General features: G+C 32.6%; 1 protein-coding gene across 1 annotated transcript in view; it reads left to right on the plus strand.

Moving 5' to 3' along the window:
- DACH1 (dachshund family transcription factor 1) overlaps positions 1–17,873 on the plus strand; it is a 415,421-nt gene that overhangs the window by 176,632 nt on the left and 220,916 nt on the right. The window contains exon 2 of the mRNA XM_032402881.1: positions 384–499. Coding sequence (XP_032258772.1) covers positions 384–499 — 116 coding nt within the window. The remainder of the gene's footprint in view (positions 1–383; positions 500–17,873) is intronic.

Genomic DNA, 17,873 nt, shown 5'->3' on the forward strand with positions numbered 1-17,873 from the left:
TGGTTTTTAAAAGTCTCATAAATCAATAGCAGGCTGACTGTAATAATTATTACAAGTTAGTGCATAATTTTCGTGCTGAAGGCTGCATGCAGAACTTTAGCATATGCAAACGAGGCAATTCAAACTGTGTATAGATATTAATATGAAGAAGCAGGTAACGAGGTGCAGGCTATGAATTATGCATCAAGAGTGGCTGATCTTCAATGAGGAAAATGAATTCAGCATGTAATCTAATTAGTGATGGAAGTCTATTACATCTAACTGCAAAAGCAACCGTCCTTGAAACAAATTTATTTACAGTCCATGTTACCACTTGAAACAACTTTGAAATGATGTGTAAGACAACAGCTTAATTGTAAAAATTTTTTGTTTGTTTGTTTCAGTTCTAGACCTGGAAGGCCTCCTAAGAGGACTCAAAGTGTCACCTCCCCAGAGAACTCTCATATCATGCCACATTCTGTCCCTGGCCTCATGTCTCCTGGGATAATCCCACCAACAGGTAAGAATACTACCCATTTATACCAAAAACATTAAAAGTCAGCCAATGTCATAGTTCTTATATATGTATATGTATGTTTACATAGATATTTATACCCATCAATTGTGTTTTGTGCACACTAACATTATGTTACTGATGAGAATTTCTTGCAAAACTGCATTGGGGTTATCATCATTTCTTTATTTAAAATAAAATGAAAGGAGCTAAATCGAGCACAGTGCTAGGAGTGATTCTAATTAATCCTCTCACTAATTTCAAACAACAAATTATTATCCCTATTTTCCTGGTAAGTAATCAAAGCTAGGAGAGAATCAAGTGACTCTCCCAAGGTCAATTAGCTTGTAACTGTTAGTGGTTATTCAAATTCAGGTCTCTGGATTCTAAATTTATGTTTTCATTCATAAGAACTCTGAAATAGACTGAAATGCATCCAAACAAGACAGTAACTATGTCAATAAAATATCTCCTCTATTTTTTCAAACTACAGTGTGAATACATTTCCATTAGAAACATCTGAAAGATGGTCACTTCTGGAATTTTAAAAATGTGCAAGAAAAAAGAATAGTCTTGACTGCATAAGTTCCATACCACAAACAACTTTAATAATGCACTAGATACGAAAATAACTCATTTGATTCTACCCCTTGGATGTGTTCATTGAGTCTTTTATTTACTTAACACATTTGCCCACTTTCCATGTTTCATCTAAACCAATGAGCAAATTAAAATAATAATTATGATGATTTTATTTATATTCATTCTTACCATCACCAGGAGATTATTGAGGAGATATACATATAAACACAATTGCCATGTAACACAAACTGATACAGGAAGGATAATCTGGCAAGATGAGGAGAGAGTCTTCCTCTTTTCTCTGAATTCCCGTATCAGTGTTTTCTTTTATTTTGTAACATTTCTCTTTCTCTGTGCTATGATACCATTATGGATAATCTGATTTCATATTCCAAATTTGGTAGAAAGCTCTTTGAAGGCATGATTATTTTAATTCAACTTCATTTTTGTGAGAATGCCTGAACAGTTCTTTCACCTTTGTGGACCTTTATCAAACATCTGTTGAGTTGAATTTCAAACCATTTGTTCATTTTATATATTTAATCTTTTTCCAGTAAGGTACCATGGTATATACTTAACAGCAAATTATTTAAAGTGCCACAGAGAGTTGCATTTTTATGCTAATTTTGCAGATGAAAATTTGAGACATAGAAAAATGAAATCAATAGCTGAAAATGACCCAATTACAGAACGAGTATCATCATTTCCATTTGTTTAATTAGTCGTGTTTCTCAAGTGATTGAATCCTACTGGCTGAAATTCTAATTCCAAATTTGAGATTCAGAAAAGAAATAGGCAGTGCTTTGTTAAATTTAACTGTTTTTATTTAGATAAAATTTCCTGATCTGAAAATTTGGCGATTTTTTGGTACCACATAGCCTAGATGTAACTAAAATCTTAACTGTTCATATTTTATGCTTGAAAGACTCAGGTGTGCTAGAAGAAAGAATTGTTGACTTAATTAACTTCTCAATGAACTGTGTTATGGGGATTTTAAAAAATCATTTTAATAATCATTATTCTGTATTTGAAAATTTTGCATTGCAGTTATCTTATGGGTGAAAAGTATTTTAGATTGTATTCATATTAAGATAGGGAAGATCTGGTTCCAAATCATCAACATCATCAACATTTAATCTTTTAAGGGGAAGACAATAAATAGTTCGTTATCAAAATAGTGAAGAAATCAGATGATTTCATCACAGTCTAAGTATAGCAACACCTCACATAGTTAACAGCATCACGTAACTTTAGGGTAAGTAAAGTTTGTAAGTGATGATCATATGCCAAAACTGAAAATCAAAATATGAAGTTATTTTCCATAGACCCCTTTCTGAAATATATAATTCCCTGGCTTGGTGAACAGAGACACCGAAGATAATTTAAACTTGACTCATTATTATGGACATTCATTTTTGAAGTAGGATCAATTTCATGTATTTCAGTTGCTGTGATGTCCTTCTCAAACATGTTTTTTTGTTGTTGTTGTTTGTTTGTTTACTTTTGTTCTTCTTAGTATGTCATGAACCCAGAAACCAGAATTTCTTTCAAGCTTATTAAGCATTATATTGAAAAAGACCTTAAAGAGTCATGTTCTAGAAAATTTGTTTTAGATGAGGAAATAGAGGCTCATCAAGAGGGTAAAATAGATTGAAAAGTAGGTTTTGAACAGCTCAGTGCTCTATAGAGCCCAGTGAATGACTTTAAGATATGGGGAGCATGGCCTTACTATTAGCTATTTCACTTACTTTCTTTTTTATTTGTTTGTTTCAAGTTTTTATTTAAATTTTAGTTAGTTTACATATAGTGTAAATTTTAGTTAAATTTTAGTTAGTTTACATATAGTGTAATATTAGTTTCAGGAGTAGAATTTGTGTGTCATCACTTACATATAATACCCAGTGCTCATCACAAGTGCCCCCCTTAACACCCATCACCCCTTTAGCCCACCCCCCCCACCCACCTTCCCTCCAGCAACCCTCAGTTTGTTCTCTAGAGTTAAGAGTCTCTTATGGTTTGCCTCCCCTCTCTTTTTTCCTTTCTCCTATAAATTCCACATATATTTCACTTACTTTCAACTTTCAGAGATTATCCAAAGATTTATACCTGCCAGGAATTTGTTGCACATGAATTCTGTTATCTTAATATATTTGATGTGATTGCTTTTTCTGCACAAAATTTTTCTAGATGGAGAAGTTTAGATTTTAGTTGAACACCGACTAATATTTCCATCCCTTGGATTATTTACTCACTTTAAACATTAACTGGAAATCCAATGGTCTTAAAGAAATCTTATAGTTCTCAAAAGAGTGTACACTTTTCTCCCAAGGAGAACTTAGTGTATTCAGGGAATATGATTTACTATGAATATATAGAATTTTATGTGCCAGGACTTTATTTATATTTGCTACTTTCTTTTCTATATTCATGACTTTCTTTAAAAAAAAACACATTTTTTTTTTTCTTTCTAAGATGGGGAATGTGAAGTGTGTTAATTATTTTTTTAAACTTAATGAAGAAGTTACATATCAGTATTGTTGATATTAAGCGAAGTAGTTTGATGATGCTTCTACTATGTTTTTAACCTGTGGGTTTGGAATTTTAAAAATGTATTTCCAAGAGTCTATAGTTATATCAGTATCTTTAAAAGGCCTGGAAATCATGTTTCTAAAACTAGTAAAACAAACAAACAAGCATTTAATCCTCAAGAAAACAAAGAAAGAAAACAAACAACCCCTGTCCCTAAAATCTCAAATCCTTTCTAAAATTTAAATTGTAATCTACCTGTGAACATTGACCTGTACTTTTGGACTCACAGTATTACCATTTGAAAAGTATAAACAATGCAAATTTACCTTTGACGTTGCCAAAATTGGTCCTGTGAAAAAAAAAATTTATTAATTTTGACAAATTTATAAAAATCTATCAGTTTGTTCTTAATCATTCCCTCATGTTTTCTTTTCAAGAATTGAACATTGGAATTAAATGATAATCTTTCCTGGAGGCATCTGTTTTCTCAGGAAAAAAAGAAGACTATCTTTATGTTTTTTTTTTTTTAAAGTATTTTCCCAGCCCTAATATTATGTACTTAGGTATCTATAATTAAAAGAAAAACTTTGAGATTGCTTATCAAGTTTTTATTTGTTATTTTGGTCGCTTGAGTGGGCTTGTGTGTAACCTTAGAAGGGGGCGTGGGCAGATGGTGATAATTTCCAAAATTTATGGTTGTCACAGGATGCCATGGCAACCAGAAGTGGAAGTTAATGAAAGAAAGAAGGCTCTTTGTAGAGTCTTACAACGCAATGCCCCCTGTAGTGCTCTCTACATTTATTTGGACTGAGTACATGTCATAAATCATTTTTGATAACAAATACCAGTTTGGAATAAATTTATCCTAGCAACAGAGTTCCAATAACATTCGTACTTTTTATAGAATTGTGTGCATTTTACAATTAAGGGAAGAGTTATTTAGGAATTCTAAATATTCCCCTCTTGTGCCAGGAGTGCAATTTGGCTAGTGTATTTGGCCAACTTCCTGATTTTTATCTTTAGGGCAGAATGCAAACTAGTTTTGAAATACAATTTTATATAAGTATTAAGAAGTAACTCGGTGAGACCCAAATAGTTGCATTTGACTTAGAAAAAAAAACAATTTAAATATACGCAAACTGAATGAATGATTTATAGTTTTGCTTCTTGAACATATCTTTCTCACTGTGACCTTGTCGGCACATAACCAATATGCATTCAAGATAAAGAAAGCAATTGTAAATACACGTGCATTATGCTTTAAAAGTAAGAACTTCTAAGCGCAATTTTATCACTTTGGAAAAAATACTAGACCAGGACAATGTTAATCCAGAGTTAATCCCATTGAAACATTCTTTTCTTAAAAAACAAAAAGATGATAGGAAAGTATTCTCATGTGTATTTGTAATTCAAAGGAGTATATCCAAAGTTTATATATTTTTATTTTTCTGGCTAAATGCTACTAACTAACCGGCAACAACATTTGAACTACCCCTTTTTGCATTATCAGCATTTGTAACATCTTAAATGCATTAAACATTTCCACTTCTGGGGAGAAAACTCATAGTGTGGAAATGTGCCTTGTATTTTGAGAAGTTTATTAAAACAAATGCATTGTATTCCCTGGGGAGACTCACAAGTAAGGAAAACTGAAAAATGCACAAATAAAACAGCCATGAGTGGATTGATTGTCTTCACTAATAAATTAAACATAACAGTCTACTGAATGCTCTACTCAAAGAGTAAATATGATACAAACGATTTAAACCATTAATGTTATGTAGTATGTGTATGCATGCATTTTCATACATTTATATGTGGTAAACGTTTGTGAACTTTAATCACTAGACATTTTGAGGCTAGTGCATTTAACTTATCAGTATTTAATGCATGTTCCCTTTATGTTTTTCTTGAAGGGAAAAAGAAAATATCTTGTTTGTTTTTTTTTTTGAAAGGCCAGCTTAAACACTAGACTTCATCATATAACTTACTTAGTTTTAAAACTTTTACTGGATACTGTGTTAGTTACCTGGGGCTGCTGTAACAAATTATCCCATCCTTTGGTGACTTAAGTAAATGAAAATTTGTTCTCTCATAATTCTGTAGAAGTCCAACATTGGTATCATTCTGCCAGATCAAGGAGTCAGCAGGGCCACACTGCCTCTGGGAGCTCTTGGGGATCCTTTGTTCCTTGACTCTGAGCTTCTAGTAACTGCCAGCATTTCTTCTTGGTTGGTAGTTCCCTCACTCTAATTTCTGCCTTTTCCTGTGTGTGTGTGTGTGTGTGTGTGTGTGTGTGCACACGCACAGGCACAGGTGTATAAAATTCCGCCTCTCTTGTAAGGACGTTTGTGAACATATTTAGACCTCATTAGATAATCCAGGCAAATATTCTCATCTCGAGATCCTTAACATAATCACGTCTGCAAAATATCTTTTTCCATAGAAAGTGGCATTCATAGGTTCCCTACATTAGGATATGGGCATAAACTGGGGGTCATATTAGCTTACCACTTCTGGCAAGTCGCTGGGTGAGGTACTCTGAAAGGCCGAAGCGTGGTGTTGTAGACATGCGTTTGGGAGATTTTTGTGATTTTTGTTCGCTGTGGTATCCCAGTATGTAGACTACTGCTTGCCACAGAGCAGATATTGAAAATAAATATTTGTTCAGTGAATATGGCTAATATATGTTTAGTAAAGGATTTCTGAGATGAATTATTAGGCTTCCAAGTTGCAAATTTAAACAGTGGTGTTACATAATGTACTTTAAAAATCCTATTAAGCATGGGTTAGACTCCAGATTAAAGACTCAGAGGGTAGAGCCTAAAGGAGGTGTACTAAGTAAATGGAGGGCTTTAATTCATTTGTTTATAGGTTATGATGGCTACATTTAAGTATTATCATCAACACTTGATGAAATTTATATCTCCAAATTGATACTCTAGAGAAGCAATATTTATGGAAATAAATGGCAACATAGAACTCATTAGTCTTTAAAATTCCTGCATATTATATACTATATTATATGGTTCTTAAGGATTGGAATCCTCATTGTGCCTACAGTATCTTGATATAGAATTAATTTAATACATATATGAATAAAATATAGCTCATAATTTAACTAAGTGTACATACAGCTTTGGTATGAGGAACTATATAATAAATATATTTACTTTATCAAATTTGTAATATGTATTAGAATCAAGCATTTCAGTCCAATCACAATATGCCCCGGGTCTATTACTTGCATAATAGAAATTCATAAATGTCTTTTTTTCTAAGCTTTTAGAGCAAAGATCTGTTATTTTTAGATTTAATTAAGTAACCACATATTACTAGACTTCTGGACAGGCCTCCCATCTACTTAATTTAGAAGAAAATTACAGCCCTTTCCGTAATTTGTTTCTCTCTTCCAAGTTTCTATTGAGTTCTGTGTTCTTACATGCCTACACTGGGCCATAGTATGTGTTATAATCTACTTACACTTCTCTCTTAGTAGATTTGAAGTAATGAAGTTGCTAGTATCCGTAATTGACTAATTGCAAGGCATTATTTGCTTCTTTTTTAGTAATATGATGCCTCCTTTGACAGAAGAGAAGTTTATTCACATTAAGAAAAGCAAATCAGATTTGAGTCAACTTTTGATTATGATAGTGGATGGTGTGTGGCTTAGTTGGGGCTTTGTGGACTATCCATTTATTGTAAGATTCTCAGACAGTGTTCTAATCCCTTGGTTATACAGTATGATACATGTCTTTTATTGCTAACTACAATTTCTTGCCCAGTAAGAGATGCTCTTACTATCTTGGTTCCCTCCCTAAGCAAGAGAGCTAAGAAATAAAAATATTGTTCATTTAGGAAAAACAACCAATTCTGCTATAGATACACCTTGAATATTCCTAAAGATGCTGTAGAACGAAGTCATGTAAAGCAAGATAAACAATTATTTGTGCAGTCTCCTTCTCTGTCTTTGATAGACTTTCCTTTCTGCGGCTAACTTCAAAGCTTCAACTCCTTCCCTTAATGATGTGCTCCTGGTTTGTTATTAAGAATTTAACCATATCATGTTGGACTTTTAAAATACTTTCTGCATGCATTTTGGGGATAATTTTTACAACTTCACACTCTTCTGTATAAAGAAGTAGATTTGCTTATTGAAAGTATTGACAGGATCAAACATTTCAAGAGAACTTGACAAATGTCAGAAAGACAGCAGTATTAATAAAGTCTTGCATTCAGTCTCCTAAAACGTTCATTGCCCTGGTCATGAATGAACTTAAGATCTGATTTGAAAACATTCTGCTTGATAAACACTTAAGGATTTTATCTGGCTATGTAATCAGATAAACCAACATTGTGAGAAAACTTCTGAAAGCACTAATATAAACCTAACTGAATAGGAATATAAAGTCCAGATAGACAAGACCATTTTACTCAACATTTCAGATGACATCTGGGATATTATTTTCAGTCATGACACCACAATTTTTAATAGGATCTTGACAAACTGGTGAGGCATTATGAGACTAGTCTAGATGCTAGGCATTTGGAAATGTTGGTGATGTTTAGTCTCAAGAAGACTTACAGAGAGTCTGAAAGTGGATGATAGATTCACACGGTGCTCTTCTAAAGACAGAAATCTAACTGATGGACAATAATTACAGAGAGGTCTGCATTGGCTTCCATAAAAAAGAGCCTTGTTACATGGAGAACTATCTAAGAGTAGAACCTATTACTCATAAAGCCTTAACTTTCCCTACTGACAGAAGAATTCAAGCAGAAAGAGGGATGAAAAGTTGTTAACCATAGTTTTTATATTTAATTAATTTTATACGATATAGTGTTCATGGTACAAAAGAGTAATAGTTTAAAAAACAAATTATCTCCCTTCCTGACCTCAGCCATCCATTTCCTAACTTAGTAATCACTGGTAGGGAAATTTGAAGGTAATTTTGCATTGGAGGGAGGTAGATCGAATAAGATTATCTCATTCCCTTCTAATTATAAAACTTGATGATTCTATTTCATTTTACTTTGAATTATCCTTCCAAACTTGACATGGATCCTTTCTAGTTAAAAAATATCCATCTTTCTGGGTCTATATTCTTATATATTTTTATTGTTTTAAAAATTGTTTTAAAAAACTACTTTTGAGATGAATGCTTCATAGTTATAGGTTATCAAACTTTTTGTTACATGTTCATTCATGGATGGAATGGTTAACTCATGGGTAGAACAATGACTAGAGTAAGCTAGCAAATACTTTTTTTCAGTTGAAAGAAATTTTTAAATGCTTTTTCCTCCTTTGTTCTCTTTGCCCTTCTTTCACAAGTACTCCATGAAGGGGTACATAGCTGCAAAATTAATAGATAGGAGGAAATGGCAATCCTATGGCCATGGTAGGATTTGGAGCCAGAGGTAGAAAAAATAGTATTATTTTAATGCAAAGATCATCACAAATGGTAGTAGAAAGACATGAACTCTTAAAGGGATTTAAATGAAAGACTTTGGCCTTTACCACAAATTACTTTGATTTGACTTTCCAATTTAAAAAATAAAGTCCCCAAGAGAGGAGTCAGTTCTTAAAAATCATAGGAATCTTCCAACCAGACTACTTTTTAAATATGTAATAATTAAGTCAAATGTTTTGATCCTTCATTCTTTCATTGATATACAAGAATGTTTTTATTATATCAAAATTCTTTTTCTCATTGAATCGCCATGAATGTCAAATGATACAATTTGTAGTAACATTCTGAAAATGAAGTTAAAGATAAAGTATTATTATTGTAATTGAACTGGCTGATCCAGGTGTTATTGATTATTACTGCTAACTTTCTTTCCTTCCTTCCTTCCTTTCTTTCTTTTTCTCTCTCTCTCTTTCTCTTTCTTTCTTTCTTTCTTTCTTTCTTTTTCTTTCTTTCGAGAGAGTGTCCACACAAGTAGCGGCAGGTGCGGGGGGGAGCTGAGGGAAAGGGAGAGAGAGAATCTTAAGCAGGCTCCACACCCGGCACAGAGGCCAACACGGGCCCTGATCTCATGACCCTGAGATCATGACCTGAGCTGAAATCAAGAGTCGGTCGCTTAACTGACTGAGCCACCCAAGTGCCCCTTATTTTCTACGCTCACATCAACACCACTGGATTTAAGAAAAAAATGATAACTTTAAAAAATATAGAGCTTAGGTTTAGAAAGTCTCAGTTTGGCAAATTATTCAAATTCATATAAATGTACTCTATAGAGTACACTAAAATTTGTTATTACATGTTTACTTTTCAGGACTTAATGACAATGAGTTCTTTTTATAAATTTTCATCTGTGAGCAGAATAAGCTTTATGGATATGAAATGTCATTGGTACTGTTATATGTTTAAACTGTGATATTTTGCTTTCAGAAATATGCATACTACAAATGGTAGTAGACCTTAAAAATGGAGATTGCTCTGAATTGATTACAGCTGTATGCTGTGCTATTTAATTGTTGGAAATGAATTGACATATACTGTAAACAATGAAGCTGGTTTTCAAAATGATAAAACTGTAACCTAATTCAATAAATTGAATCAGATTACACAAACACTTTTGCACTTCATTAAGGAAGTAGTCAGTATAATTAATGTGAGAGCTTTTTATCATGTTCACTTGTTGATATATGGCTAAAGATATATACACAGTAGACTAAACTCTTTCAAGATCTTTGTGCCGTTTTACATTTTAACTAAAGCTGCCAGAAGCCTGATTCCTAGAGAAGACCACCATGGATTTAATTCTTTTATCTTTGTTGGTATTGGAATACAATGAGTAGGTTTTGATTCTTTTTAAAGGACATGTATTTTCCAAACAACATGGTATTGTGATGTTGCTCCTCCTAACCTAGAACCGAAAAGTCTGGCTTTCATTCTCTTCAGCACTTGCTAGCAGTGTGACCTTGACTAACACTATCTGGCCTCAACTGTTCAATTATCACAAGGTAGGTACTGCTACCTCAGACGTCATTTTAGAAGAAAAAAAAATGCTAAGAGACTTGTTCAAAGCTTCACTATTATGTGATAGAGTTAGTTTTCAGTTCAAGTTTTCTGACTCCAGTTTACTGGTTATTTTCCTACATCAAGCTGCCTTCTGAAATACTTTATCATCCACAAACCAAACATCATAAGATCTGCCGTATCTCCTACTTGACAGGACTTTGTGAAGAAGCTAATGTAGCACAAAATGCTTTGCAAAGTCTTATAGAGCAAGATGTTATCTGATATTTAGTTCTATTATGATGATTTTCAAAACAGGACTTATGCCTTGTTCCAAATAGAATACCAGTTATATATCTCTCTGAGCATAACAGTTCTGGGAATAATGTGCCCTTTCCCATATTTATGGCATCAGATTATAATCATTTCCTCTGTTTTTTAAAAAATTGTTTTTGTATCTTCCAATTAGCTCAAATAAAAATATTTTTCTCCCAATAAAATCCTCTTATGTCAATGATTACTTTTTGATCATGATATATATAATTTTATGATTCATAATTTCCTATGTCAGCCCTTTGATGGAATACCATTTTATCAAACATATTCCCATTAGTTTTCATTTAAGAAGTGCAATGATGAAAGACTATTTTTCTAAATAGGTATTTTCTAATGATTTGAGTCTGCTTCCTGGGAGGTAAGGATATGACTTAAAGAAACGGTATTGAGTTTTTAAGGATTAAAAGGAGTGCCAGACTCTTTGTCTATTCCACAGTGCTATGAAATTATAAGTTGCTATTTTGGGTTAAACTTAAAAATGTGATGCTATATCACCAATAATCTCTTTAAACATGTATACGGGCCCTGATCTCATGACCCTGATCTCATGATAATATTCAATATTAAAATCAAGTGTTTAATCCTTCAGTAATGCATGATTTCCTAGAAGTCAATTTTTGAGGTATTCTTTTGTCTATTAAAACATCTAGTTGGAAACTATTTTCTATATGTGAAAATGTAGCATTGTGAAGGTTTTCAAAATCTCCTCTTCTATTTGGATATCTTCATTCATCTTTGAAAGCAGGAAATGCCCTTTGTATTATCTATTATAGCACTTAACGAAATCCTTCTATGGAATTATATTTGGGGGAGGACTTTCAGAAGAATAGCATGGAACCATGTTGAGTCAGGTGAATATAACTGCAAATATCTCTAATTTCAAGAAAATTAATTTCTTAATATTCCAATATAATAATATTTTGAAGTTATTTGAGCATGAGATTCATCTCATCAAATATAACCTTTAAGTTACTTATTGAATAAATTACATTTAAGGATACCATTCCAAGAGAACCCGTTACCATATGACCTGTCCATATGAGTTGTCTTTTTGATTTATAACGGCAATTGCTTTCTCGGCATGGATTTCATGACATAATAATATTCTATGAATTTTTGAAATTACAGTGAGCTTCACATCAATCATCTATAATAAAAGACTGTATGTATCAATGAGAGAGGACTATTGGAAGGTAAACATCTTAGAAATATGAACTTCCCCGAAATGCCAATATTGTTATTTTAATGAAACAGGCAGGCTGCTGCTTTTGAAATTCTCTAAATTGATCATAAAAGTGGTCAGCATCATCCCTCCCATTAGTGCACTATCTCATATTCTCAATGGTAATATTCATTTTCCCTTGAATGTGTCAACTGTCCATCCAGCTAATTTTGCCTAGACTGCTGTTGTTCTTGGCCTGAATTCAAGGAAATCTATGCTTCTGGGGTTCCTAGGCATTAATGTCTTGAATTTCAGGATTATAATTAAACACATGTGACATGGACTACCATTATCTGTCCGTGTTTCTTTTATCTGTAAGAATCAGAGATATTGAAAGTGAGATCTTAGCAATGTGAAAAATTGAGTATGCTGCTCTGCTGTTTCTTTAGTGTGTCTTTACAAAATATTACTGAATATTTTGAGTTATAGTCTTCTACAAGTAAATATTTATTCCCATCCTATTTGAAAAAAAAAAATCTGTACCTAGAATTTGCTATCAGCAGCTACTTCATTTTTTACTTAATCTCACTTCGTTTTGTTCCTAAAGCACCACATTAATAAGCATGTGTAATTCTTCCCTAATTTGACATATTTTTATGTCATCTTTTCATTACTAATCATTACATTTTCAACTGATTCCTTATTTCCTCTATAAGTTAGCATGGGTTTCTTAAAGTGAAATGTGCAGTTGTTAAGTAACACATTTGGAAATCTTATGAATACATTCAAAGAGAGCTTTACTTTTTAGAACACATTTTTAAAAGCTTATTCTAATTTATCTTAATCACGTGGCTTAGAAGAGCCATGGCCATATTGCAGATGTAAAACACACACAAAAAGAATATTTTTGCATGTGAAAAAATATTTGAAATTTGCTTCAAAATAGTTGCTTGAATTTATCTACATGGTACTTCTTGTTACATTTTTCTCTTATAGGTAAATTGCAGTTAAAATGTAGATTTACTATAAGACTTTGTGCATATTCTACGTAAAGAAACAAATCTAACTTTTCAAATACATATACATTTTACTGACAAATTTCAACTATTTTTATACATGGAATCAATATATATGCCTATAATTTTCACTACTGTAATCTTCAGTTGCTAGTTCAGTATATGGTCGAAACATTGTTAAATTAAAAATAATTTAATAAATCAATATAGCTAATTGGTTAAAATAAGGAGGAGTACAAACACTTACTGAGTAACTACTACATGGTAGGAACTTAGCTAATTCCTAAATATGTAATTTATTTCTCCTGTCAAATTATGAAGGAAGTATTCTTTATCCCACTTTCCATATAAATAAACTAAGGCACACATAATTTAAATAACTTGCTCAAATTGAAGAGAAGAGCTCACTTGGGGATTGAACTCAGCGATGGATAATTATAAACTCTATTTTCACTGTTCTGTCCATACTATTTCCAGGGAATGCAATAATTTCTGTAGATACCACCTATATTTTGAGCACAGTTGAAACAAGATGAATTGAAATAAAGTTGCTTTTTTTTTTTAAGGATAGACTCAAATCTTTACAGAACACTTCAAATTTTCATGGACATGCTTTTTTTTATTAAGTTATGTTAATCACCATACATCATTAGTTTTTGATGTAGTGTTCCATGATTCATTGTTTGCGTATAACACCCAGTGCTCCATTCAGTATGTGCCTTCTTTAATACCCATCACCAGGCTAACCCATCCCCCTGCCCTCCTCCCCTCTAGAACCCTCAGTTTGTTTCTCAGAGTCCATAGTCTCTCATGGTTCATGCTTAATGTGAAAACATTTTCACAACACAGCACAGCACAATAATTTTTCATGTCCAACATATTGAACATAAATCAAATTCTTGTAGGCATTCTACTTACTAGTCTATGTTATAGTATTGCCTTTGATGAAATTTCTCTGCTAATATTGGGTGGAAGCTTAAGTACTATTTAAAAAATAGTTATGGGGCACTTGGGTGGCTCAGTTGGTTAAGGCTCCAACTCTTGATTTCAGCTCAGGTCATGATCTCAGGATCATGAGATCAAGCCCTGCGTCCACGCTGAGCATGGAGCCTGCTTAAGATTCTCTTTCCTCCCTCTCTCTCTCAAAAAAATATATAATAAAAATAGTTATATTTTAAAGAGTTGAGATGTTCAGTGCCATGATTTGGGAGCTTAGTATAGGAGGCAGCAAAAAAGTAGAGTGAGAGATGTTGAAAATTATATTTTAAAACTCATGATCAAATTTAATTGCTTCATAAGCCACAATGTTTGAATTTTAATTCAAACATAATTATGACCGACAATTGGAACTTGGCTATCCCTTTATTAAGTGTTTGTGGAAAAATCTATTAATCCTTTTTTTTTTTTTGACATTGAACTTTGCTAAATAATGTAATGTTAACTGGCTAACAAGTTGTTTATGCTATTAAAGTGTTTCTAAACTTTATAAATACTTAAGCACATATAGTTTACCTGAAAGTACCAAGCATACTATTTTACCCTAAATAATTAAAAAATAATTTTTAATATTTTTAATAATTAAAAAAATCTTACCTTTTATTAATCATTCACTCTGGTGAGTCTTCATTTGCCTTATTCTTTATTTATAGTAAATCTCTGTGTTATTACTTATTCGTGTAATTGATAAATCACATGGTTGAAGTAATGTAACAATTGGCATCGAAGGGCAGTTTAGTGTGGACTCTGACTCCAAGAATTATAGAACTACTTTTCACTATATTTTATCAAACACGGAACTGTTTGATATAATTTGGCCAAAATGTTGAAGCTATATTTCAACAATTTACTTCTTAAGTTATTATTGTTAACATTTTGGAAAGTGTAAGTCCACTATGTCATGTGACATGTATTTTCTTTTTGTTTGTTAATACTGAGTCCTTGTTCACCTACCTACTAAATATGTACCAGAATATCCTATGTCTTGCTACTTTTCAAAATGCGGTGAACTAGTTGTTTATAAATATACTGTAACCATCTCAGGTTTATTTTAAAGAAACTATGATGAATTCACAGTTCCATCATTAGTATCACTCCAAGTTTCATATCAATCTTTAGAACCTAGTTTCTGATTCTTTCTTTTTCCTCTTTGCGTTATATCCATAATAATTGTGGGCACTTGAATTTTTTTTTTTTTTTTGTGGGCACTTGAATTTTTACAATTTCACATTAAGATCTCAGTGAACAAAGAATAGAAATCATTTCAATAATTTATGGCTATTAAGCATTTCAATTCTACATTTATTTTGTTATTCTGCTTCATCCTGTTTCCAAAGAGGGGGAAGTTGTTTCTGAAATTCATGAAAAGTTTAGTCTTCGTAGAAAAATGAAACTGCAGAATTTTTTATTTTACATTGAACCTCAAAATCCAAATGAAAGATTTGAATATTAGGACCTTGACTTGACTCACCTCTGCTTAATTTTGACAGTTGTCTTAAAGTGAATTTAGTGTTTAATGAAATTTTCTGGACTGATAACTCAAGACCTGAAGGGAACAATTCTAGTAGTGAGAAAGTAATTTTCTGGCCTAATTACACCTTCGACCTCACTACAAAGTCTGTCAACAAAAGTGCCAGGTTTGATCATGATTTTTTTTGACGTGTATTCACCAATCTACTTCACACAGGAGACTTTTAACAATAGCGTTTGGTATTTGCAACCTACCTAAGATTTTACATCTGGGAATCAAACCTCAATGTACTGTTGCCAATAAGCAATTCACTTAAATCCCTTTTAGATTTGAAAACCTATATGAGTATTAATGAACTTTACATATTGCTCTCTTTGGAAATCTGCATGGCTATATTATTAGAGATGACCATGCAAATCATGTCAAGTATTAACAAATGAATGATGAATTGGTTTAAAAAAAATGAACAACTAAAGTCTCTGGAATCTCTATTTCTTATCTATATTCACTCTAAAAGCCTAGTAGAATTTGAGTATCTAATAGTTCGGAATCTATAAAACTGTGTTCTAAATTAAGGGGATAGGGGTCCTTGATTAACCTAACCACTAAATATATTTATGCCATTGACAATCCCCTTAGATTTCCGAGCCTCCATTTTCCTATATTTCAATGATGTAATAGTTTGTTAATTGTTTAGTTTTTAACACTTGAATCCTTTTTCCAATAACCCTTGGACTAGAGACATTTAACCTCTGCGTTAATCTGTCCATGTTTTTTGTTATGAACCCAAGTCTGATTCCCAAACCTGCATTGTTAGCCTCTCAACCTAGTTTTTGCTTACTCCTCTTCCTTTTCTCCCTTTTCTTTCTTTTCTTTTTAAAGATTTTATTTATTTATTTGAGTGAGAGAGAGTGAGAGTGCTCAAGCAGGGAGGGGGCAGAGGGAAAGGGACAAGCAGACTCCCTGCTGAGCGGGGTTCAATCCCAGGACCCCCAAGATCAGGACCTGAGTCGAAATCAGACGCTCAACAGAGTCACCCAGGTGCCCCTCCCTTTTTTTCTTAAGTTTTATTTAAAACAGTTTAAATGTCAAGATTATTAATAAAACCTTGTGTTTAGCAGAGGCTAAAATCTGATTAGAGAAACAAAGTAGCAAAAGTTAACTGATTAATGTTCCTGAATTATTGTTCCTACTGTTTCTGATTTTAATTCTTCCATCTACTTTTCTCAGTTGGAGAGGTTACACACACACACACAGATCACTAATTTCTAAATAAGTAAGGGATATATAGTTATTAAATAAAGTATCTTAAACTCACTGCTAATCTAAAGTAAGTTTTTGTTATATTTGTTACCATAAAACATACTCATAACAATCAGAAGTCATTTGTGTAATGTATACTTTAGAAATGATCATTAATATATTCAACAGATATTTATCATGAATTTTAGGAGTTACAAAGATGAATGGTATTGCCACTCAATAAACTGTAATTGAAGGTACAAAGTGCTAATTACCAAAAGAGCTGTACAAAAGTACTATAGGTTTTCTAAAAAGGAAGAGAAAGCCAGAGGTTAAGGGGATGATTGTTGTCATCATTGGGGAAAGTGGCTTTGATTTGACTTAAAAATTCATTTGTATAACACAAGTGTGTGAAAAATAAATTCAATAGCATTTTTTTGTGAAATAATAAAGATGGGTTTTACATTGTTCATAAAGAGTGATGTGACTGAAGATTCAAGTCAATCATTGGCTGATTAAGGAGTATGTAATTTTCAGATCATTAGAGTATTAATAATTGTTATCATCTATTGGGATTTATTATATTTTAGTTACCGAGTCCTCTTACATTTATTAGTTTATTTAATCTCTATAATATGTCTTTGGGTAGTTATTATGGTTTCCATTTTACAGATGAGTAAATTTTGGCACTGATTTTTCTTGCTCTAGACCGTTAACCTGACTGCTAAGCCTGTCTCCTTAATCAGTTATGCAACAGCTTTGCATGCTTATCAGCAGCATTGTGTCCATTTAAGTTATTATATTTAATCATGATTTAAAAAAAAAATGTATTCACCAATCCATTCCACGCCAGGTATTTCAACAATTACATTTGATATTTTTATTTATTTTTTATGTTTTATTTTTTAAAGATTTTATTTATTCATTTGAGACACAGAGATACAGAGAGAGAGAAAGCATGAGCAGGGAGAGAGGCAGAGGGAGAGGGAGAAGCAGGCTCCTCGCTGAGCCAGGAGCCCGATGTGGGGCTCGATCCCAGGACTCTGGGATCATGACCTGAGCCGAAGGCAGACGCTTACCT

Source organism: Phoca vitulina, unplaced genomic scaffold (assembly GCF_004348235.1).
Source record: "Phoca vitulina isolate PV1807 unplaced genomic scaffold, GSC_HSeal_1.0 scaffold5, whole genome shotgun sequence".
Classification (NCBI taxonomy): Eukaryota; Metazoa; Chordata; class Mammalia; order Carnivora; family Phocidae; genus Phoca; species Phoca vitulina.